Source organism: Gekko japonicus, unplaced genomic scaffold (genome assembly GCF_001447785.1).
Source record: "Gekko japonicus isolate JY-2015 unplaced genomic scaffold, Gekko_japonicus_V1.1 scaffold342, whole genome shotgun sequence".
Taxonomy (NCBI): domain Eukaryota; kingdom Metazoa; phylum Chordata; class Lepidosauria; order Squamata; family Gekkonidae; genus Gekko; species Gekko japonicus.
This window is the reverse complement of record NW_015169785.1, coordinates 571,754-580,425: the sequence shown is the minus strand read 5'-3', so window position 1 is coordinate 580,425 and position 8,672 is coordinate 571,754. Positions and strand designations below refer to the sequence as shown.

General features: G+C 44.5%; 1 protein-coding gene across 7 annotated transcripts in view; it reads right to left on the bottom strand.

Moving 5' to 3' along the window:
• The window catches only part of SLC29A1 (solute carrier family 29 (equilibrative nucleoside transporter), member 1), a 125,645-nt gene that overhangs the window by 19,826 nt on the left and 97,147 nt on the right, over positions 1-8,672 (bottom strand). For 6 of the 7 annotated variants that reach the window (XM_015416918.1, XM_015416917.1, XM_015416915.1 and 3 more), the window contains 2 exons: positions 2,372-2,473; positions 334-415 (listed from right to left, as the gene is read on the bottom strand). In XM_015416918.1, coding sequence (XP_015272404.1) covers positions 334-415; positions 2,372-2,433 — 144 coding nt within the window. In that variant the 5' untranslated portion in view covers positions 2,434-2,473. Of the gene's footprint in view, positions 1-333; positions 416-2,371; positions 2,474-4,479; positions 4,491-8,672 lie in introns of those variants that run through there. The other variant, XM_015416916.1, reaches the window with a different exon arrangement.

Here is an 8,672-nt window from a genome sequence, read left to right as displayed (position 1 = left end):
GGAAGACTTTACAGTGCTCAGGTAATGGACTAACTTCTGGGACTTCCCCACACGCATCGGCTACTGTGCAAGGTGCACCACTTATTGCCCATTTATTGAAAGAGGAATTGCTCACTAATTGAAAGAGAAAGGGGGGGGGGAATCAATGCTGCACCGGGACTGCCTGCTTGAAAGGGCACTGGCTGAAGGATGCAGCCGACATCTGGCTAAATTTCTCGAAGTCCCTTTCAGTCTTTCACGTAGCTCGCCAGTACTCCCTAGTGTGGTATACCCATCTCAGGAAATCCTTTGACCTGGGGAGGCCAACACTAGTCCCAGCACTTGTGAACTCACCAGCGTAGCTGTCATGAAAAAATTCCATGGCAAGAGCGTCCCCAGGCCGAGTATGAAAAAGATCAGCCAAACGGCCTTATACCTGCCAGAGAAAGAAAAAAGGAATATCAGTGGAGTCTAAGCTGGACCCTTAGACTAGAGGGTGATGTTTAGTTGTCACAATTATCTCCTATTGCTTCTGCTCCCCTTGGAGAAGAAGAGGCTTTCATACACACAGCTTACCTTCAGTCATGCAGTGAAGATCTTTGGGCTGTGGTTGCACCCTAAAATCTCCGACAGACAACCAGAAGCCTTGCTGGGCAAAAGCCCAACCTGGCCCTGCTCACTTTCTAAAAACACGTGGCAGGTGCCAGGAAAGGTATTGATGGGTGCTAAGCAATGCTCCCTCTAAGATGTGGAGTCTGGTGAGCAAAAATTCTACTTTGTGAGCCACTGGCATTAAAGTTGTGAGTGAGCCATTTGGCTACTGCATAAATCAACTTTGCTCTGGAGCCTTTAACATCCATTACACAATGCCTACTGGGGGATGTTTGGGTGTGTAGTCTCTCCTCTCTGATTCTTTTTGGAATGGCTGCTGTGTAGTCTGAGCACTTTATTGTTGTTTGGGTTTTAAATTGTATATTGTGTTTTTAAAACCTACTAAAGTATTGATGTTTTTATGAGCAAGTTTCTTGCCATGTAAGCCGCCCTGAGCCCTACAGGGGAGGGCGGGGTATAAATTTAACAAATAAATAAATAAATAAATAAATAAATAAATAAATTTCTGAGCTAAGACAAAAACGTGTGAGCCGGAGGCTAAAAAACTGTGAACTAGCTCACACTAACTCAGCTTGGAGGGAACACTGGTGCTAAGGTGCCCATGGCTGTCACGTTGGGGACCCCTGGATTAGAGTGTCAACCTAGGATCTAAGAGACCCAGGTTCAAATCCCCACTCTGCTATGAAAGATTGCTGGATAACACTGAGCCAGTCACACACTCTCAGCCTAACCTACCTCACGAGGTTGTGAGGATAAAATGGAAGAGGGGAGGATGCTGTTGTAAGCCATTTTGGGACCCGATTGGAGAGAAAAGTAAGGTATAAATAAAAATAATAATAATACAAGTCCAGATCAATAAACAAATAAGGGTATGGCACAGACACTGCTAAAAGCTGAAAGGAGCCCTTTTTCAGAAGGTTAGGAATGTATGCAGCTGGACTGTACCATTTACTGATACAGAGATTGGCAAACAAAATGCAAAATTAGGGGCACTAATAGTAAGTTGCCAGGATGCACGGAGGCTATAAACTGATAGCCACCCCCACCCCGACTACATTTTGTCAGTGTTACAAAAGAACAGAGCAGAAAGGCACTCACTGCACCCACTGGGAACTGTCCATAAATCCATACCTTGAAATGGAAGGAAACAGGTCACATGTTTGTAGTAAAGGAGGGGCTAGATGGTAGTTAAAATGACAACGACAGGGGCAAAGGGGCTTAAAAACCACAGCACAGGCACAGCAGAGACTGACTTCTAGGGGAAAGGGGGGCACTTGGGCTGCTTTGCAAGCACTGTAATTTTCTGTGTTTGGGCCCCTGCATAACAAGACACAGGAGAATAAAAAAACACTTCTGCAGGGCTGCTGCTGCTAAGCATTTTGCTTCCCTCTGGTGGCACAGTGCCTGCCTCTGTTATGGGTAAAGCCTACAAGAAGCAGGAGGCAGAATGGAAGTGCCATGACATTTCCCTTTCTTGTCCCTGCTGCTCAGGTAATGATCCTTGTCAGCATATGGCGGGGGTGAGGGTTAGGAGGCATCCTCAGCAATGGAATCTCCCAGATTATGTCTGACCCAGCCCCAGTAACACTGGGGTCACAAAACACTCACAACATATACTTTTCGAATTATAGGGTATAACTTTTTTCCTTTACAGGAAGATGATATCCATGTAGGGATAAAAGTAGTATCTTCAGAACTTTGAGGAAATGTTCTGTACAGTGTTTAGCAAATATTGCAGCAGGAAAATGCATCTTGCCTGCATCTTATGCCCCAACCATACCTGTCTTGGGGGCTGCTGCCTGTCGTCACAGCACCTTGCGCAAGCGTGTAGGACTCTTTCATTTTTGGTGGATTTTCAGTGCTTCACTTCACTGCTAGCACCCTGAAAAGTGAAACAGAAAAGATGCAATTAATGGGGAGCCAGGATTTAAAATCCCCAACAGAGAGTAATACGACGGATACATTCTTCAGATTTATGTATAGTGGTGGGGACGTGTATGTACTGGGATGTGTATTTGAAATCTGTGTGAACACCATTGCACAGAATCAAGATGGATAGTTTTTCACACAGAGCATACACATTTTAAAGTATAACCTGACCCCGGCGATTATTTTAAGTTTCTTGTCAACATGATGTCAGATAAAGGCTTTAACCAGCATCTCCTTGTTGATTTCTTTGGAAACACATTCATGATAAATGAAGGAAATGATCCCTCTTGTTTTACTTTGGTGATATGCACTCCATCTTGCCTAATTCCCCTCTTTACTATAATTTCTGTCATATGGTTTTTGTTCATGCAGGTTCAAAGACCTCCAGCACAGTCTTTTTTGGTGGTCCTTTCTGTTTCACTAGCAGAAAACCTGGTTGGATCCCACCCAAAGCTTCTTACTAACAGACCTGAGTGTAATTGGGTTGGATCTGGCACAAAATTTCTCCTTGTGCTACAGCTTTTGTGTGAGCTGAAATGCAAGAAAAAGACCACTTATTGTATCCCTCCTTGCATTTCCAATCGCGCAAGATCCTGTGCAACCAGTTTCTGGGCACTATCATATATGTCACCAAGATATGGCGCAAGCAGAACTCCGCTAAGTTCCTTTATGTTTCCCCTTGCACACTGCTGGATCCCAGCCACTGTCTTGTACTTTCATACACTTAACACAGCAGCCTGCTGGACAAAAATCTGTATTCCTTCTGCCATTATGCCTCCCCTCACACATATCCTCCAGGGTGCATCCATAATGGAAAAACTGGGATGAATAAATCCACAAAGCAACAAACAAATGCAGCAATGGAAGCTCTGAAGTAAGCAAAACTCAGAGTGGAAAAGGACAGAGGAGGAGAAACCTGCACAAAGGATTCCATCTCTACTCAGGTAAGATCAAAGGCTAAAACGCAGAAGCTGGGGAACTAAATGGAAGGAAACCAGTACCTCAGATGTCAAGGACTGAGTTTCCCCCAATCTGACAGAGTAAATAATATAATGTAAGCATGAAGGGAATGCTTCCATTATTTGTTGAACAGAGTATTGACGGAGAATCCATCTGGTCCACATTAAGGTTTTAACCCGGACCCCTTGTCTTCAAAGATCTTGTCTTCAAAGATCTGACATAGTCCCACCATGGGTCACATACAACCCCCTGGATTCTTACAGATAATCACGAAAACTGCAGTTTTAGTTTTTAAAAAAGATATATATATATATATATATATCTTTTTTGGCAGATTTCACAGAACGCGTCAATACAATCAACAGGATGGGACATCTAACAGATAGTGCAACAGAATCTGATTTGTAGAAATCTCGAACCAAACAGAGATCAGAAACAATGGCAAAGCAAAGTATACATATTAACATGACATCTAAAAATTTAAAACTCATATTGTGCATTAATCACTGTAGTTGGTAAGATTTTGTCATCTGAAAGTCATTCAGCATATATTATTGACCATTCCTATCAAGTTTTTTTTTAATACTTGTACTTTATCAAAGTTTCATGTTTCACATTACACAAACACTGATGTGCTATGACTTCACGCCACTGTACAGTTCATAAATATTTGATCTGACTATAGCATTTTAGTGTACTAAGTGCTTTATAGTCCTTATCTACTTCATTCTTAACAAGTTTATATGGCTCTATCTGATCTGATTCACACTTTCTCCTTCCTCTCTCATGTTGCAAGATTAGCACAGCCTCTCTTGAAACTAGAGGAACCCAACACAGTCCTGTCTTTTCTCCCCAGGACTCAATGTGGGCTGTTCCTTCCACCACACCACTTTTCACATCTTTGAAGACCTCCCAGCACAGTCTATTTTGGTGGTCAAACTGCAGAATGAGAATATTCGTTACTGTTGCAATCTAGGTATCCCGCCCCCCAAGAAACACATGTTGCTGAGAAACCACATCTTCCCATCACTCAGTTTGGAAAAGTGCGTGGAAAATTGGGTATTTATTTAAAACATTTATATTCTGCCTCTTCAGAGACCAATTCATGGTGGCTCATAAAGACATAAAATCATTAAAATTAACCATTAAAAAAGCAACCAATAAAACCCAGAAACATACATGTGCATGAAAAGTCAGAAGAATAGTATTGTACTTTGACACAGGCTATTCCTCCACAGCAAATACCGCGCCCCCCCCCCCAACATCTCGTAGAGATGGGATACCACTGGTCCCAGATTAGGACTGGAGTTAAATACAAAAAGCATTCTCTTCAGCTTTGTGGAAAGAACTTTAGCTCCAAGAAAAATAAATGTTCTGTTTATGAGTCATAATGCAAAATGACAAGCTTCCCGGCTGCTGACATGGTCGCACCATGGGTCACATACAACCCCCTGGATTCTTACAGATAATCACGAAAACTGCGGTTTTAGTTTTTAAAAAATATATTTCTGGAAAGCGTGATTGCAAAGACAAGTCTGAAAATTTGATAGCTTTTCAAAGAAAAATAAACTAAAGCTCAATTTCCAATTGCGTTTTTCAATTTTCTTGTCTGCCATGATTTTTCAAAATCTGTAGTATTTCACATTTATGGGTAACCATTCCAGGAAAAGGCATAGGACTCAGCAGAACAGTCAAAGCAAGCTCTTTGTTATACACTCCAGGCCTTCATATAAAGAGCCATTCCAAGAGAATTGAGCCCCTCAAAGATACAGATACAGTCTGCCATTGGCAATTCAGTGAGTATTGCAGCTGAAAAATGTGCCACAGGGGAGTTGCTGACAGGACACTGCAGTTGCATCAGCAGATGTGGTTAATATACTATAGTTCTGAACGCAAAAGCATTCCCTGTGGCCACCCCTTCTCCGTGGCAACCCCCCCAGAACCCTCCCTCATCTAAGCCATCCGGAGGCAGTTCCTGGAGCACCTCCTGAAGGATATAATCAGGAAGAAACACGCTGCAGACCTCTGCTGGAAGCCGTATCAGTGCAAGGTGTTTGAAGCCACAGGAGTGGGGCCACCATCACCATGCTCACCCTGCTACGCCTCCTCCTTCTGGAGGAGAGGGGCCCAGCCACTTCATCCCCCTCCTTCCAGGAGCAGGCCAGAGGTGGCCCATGGCAGTGGACAAGCCCAGAGAGACTGGAGGTGGCCAGAGGTGGCCCACAGTAGCGGATAAGCCAGAAAGACAGGAGTCGGGACCAGGCTCTGGCCTGCTCCCCATCCCTTGAGGAAGCCCATCAAGCCGCCTGGACTTCAGTGCAGCACTACCACTGCGACAACCAGAGTAGCTAGCAACCCCACTGCAACCACCCGAGGAGGACCCCTGCACCTGGAGGAAACACCCCTGACGTCCAGGATCCATGCCCAGAGGCTGCATGTAGTGAGGAAGACTGGCCAGGCACCTCCGGCCACCACGAACAGGAGACCAGGGCCTCGCTCTGCCCCCACTCCATGGATTTAATTTCCTACACACCTCAACAAAATTCTTAGTCGCCGGAAAGAACATGCATGCCAACGTATGCGCTGATGTATTTACTGTTGATATCCTGTATTTGCTGCATGCACCTGCATTTTCAGGATTTACTTGCATTCACTGCCTCTTTTTTGCTTTTCAAATTGTACCACCACAAACATTCTCTTGAATAAAAGTCGTTCTGTTCCTCTCCTACTGCTTCATACACTTCAGTGCACCTCTCAAGAACCACCTCTTCTGTTAACCTCTCAAACAATTTTCTACATAAGCATTGCTTCAGCCTAATTTTCCGACTTCACAAGGCTGTGTGTTAGTGTGCACGCGTGAGTGTGTTCACGTGTGTGAATCTACCATCATAATCTGGCCAAATTTGCAGCTACAGCCAGCCAGCACTGCGAAGTAACATTTAATGCTTTGGTCACCACCATGACATCACTTCTACTGGACAACATGAAGCTGCCAGAGTCAGACCACTGATCTATGAAGATCAGTACTGTCCGACTGGCAGCAGCTCTCAAGTAGAGGAGGTCTTTCATATCACTTCCTAACCTTCTATACCGGATCCATTTAGCTAAAGCACACCATTCCTTCCAATCACAGAATGACCTTCCCCATGCAGACTAAGGACAAGCAAACCTCTCCTGCACTGATGTAAGAAATCCTACCAGTCATAAGAACATAAGAACATAAGAGATGCCAAAGTTGGATCAGGCCAAAGGCCCATCCAGTCCAACACTCTGTATCACACAGTGGCCAGAAATACCAGGTGCCATCAGGAGGTCCACCAGTGGGGCCAGGACATTAGAAGGCCCTCCCACTGTTGACCCCCCCAAGCACCAAGATACAGAGCATCACTTGCCCCAGAGTCCCTATCTTTCCCTTGTGGCTAATAGCCAGTGATGGACCTCTGCTCCATATGCTTATCTAATTCCCTTTTGAAGCCGTCCATGCTTGTAGCCGCCACCACTTCCTGTGGCAGTGAATTCCAAGTGTTAATCACTCTTTGGGTGAAGAAGTACTTCCTCTTATCCATTCTAACCCAACCGCTCAGCAATTTCATGGAGTGCCCACAAGTTCTTGTATTGTGAGAAAGGGAGAAAAGTACCTCTTTCTCTACCTGCTCTTTCCCATGCATAATCTTATAAACCTCAATCATGTCACCCCTCAGTCGTCGTTTCTCCAAGCTAAAGAGACCTAATAGTCTGAATAGAAAATGCAAGACAAAGAGAAAAGCCTGTGAAAGCCCCTCCTTTTCCATACAGCCTACAAACCGCCAAACACTTGAGCCATTAACAGGTCAGTGAGGGAAGCACACATACCTTGGTGCTCACAGCTGATCAAATCTCAGGAGCTGAGCCCAGCAATGTGACAGGCCTGTTTCCCCCCCAAATATATAACTCCTATGTTCTGCCTCCCTCTCTAAGGTTAAGCCCACACTGGAGTCATCATGAGTACATCTGTGCCACAGTCAGGGCTGAGTACAACATCTGGCGGTTGGCTCAAAATCACTGCTGGTGAGGAAATGATGGGATTTTCCAGAGGGGCTGGAATGTTGGCAGCAGCAACTGAAGAAAGCTTGGCCAGGTCAGAAAAGATCATCATGGCTGCAATACCCGCTGGGGTGTGCCAGCACGCATTCACCATCAACAGTGGCTTCTGCCTCCCTGGTCCTATCAGGAGGAGAGCAATTTCATTTCCTATGTGAAGTGCATTTCTCTGGGCTAGCCAATTCCAATCCTCTTCCAAGAAGACTTTGTGGCACCTCTAAGGGAAACAGTTACTTGTTCTTCTTTCCAGCATAGTTATGACTGGGTAGCTAATACATAGATCAGGGAACAAAAATTAAATTTGGAGTCATGCACAATGACATAGTTCTATGGCAAACCAGCTGCCCCCAGAAAATCTTCAAAGTAAGGCCCAAACACTTCCTTGTTGTAGCACTGCGATTCCGAAAGTTAATGTCTCTGAACATGACAGTTTCATTTAGTCATTGTGGCTAATGGCCATCTGTCTCTTCATGAATTTGACTCATTCCATTTTTAAAGCCAACTAAACTAGTGGTCATCACTACGGCCAATGGGAATGAATTCCACAAGCCAATCACCCTTGGATAAAGAAGTGTTTCTTTTTGCCTGTTCCGAATCTGCTGAATGGTAACTGGCATCATATCAACACTGAGCTCTCTCCCCTGCCCAAGTACCACACCCCCAAATCTCCTGGAATTTCCCAAGCCAGAGTTGATAACTCTATCTTTTTGAGAGGCAACAACCAGAAATGTGCACAGTATTCCAAATGTGGTTGGACCATGGATCTATACAGGGGCACTGCAGTACTGGCCATTTTATTTTCAGTCCTTTTCCTAACAGCCCCTAGCACAGACTTTGCCTTTTTAAACTGCTGTTGCACACTGAGTTACGATCACCTGCAAACTTGGCCACTTGCTGCTGACACCCAATTCCAAATAATTTATGGATAAATTAAATAGCACCAGTCTGAACACAACCCCTGTGGAACGCTGGAGTTTCCTTCCTTCTATTGTGAAAACCGTCGATTTACTCCTGCTTTCTGCTTCCAGTCATTTAACTGGTTTCTAATCCATAAGAGAACCTGTCCTTTTATTCCTTGATTGCCAAGTTTACTCAGAGACCTTTACCAAAAG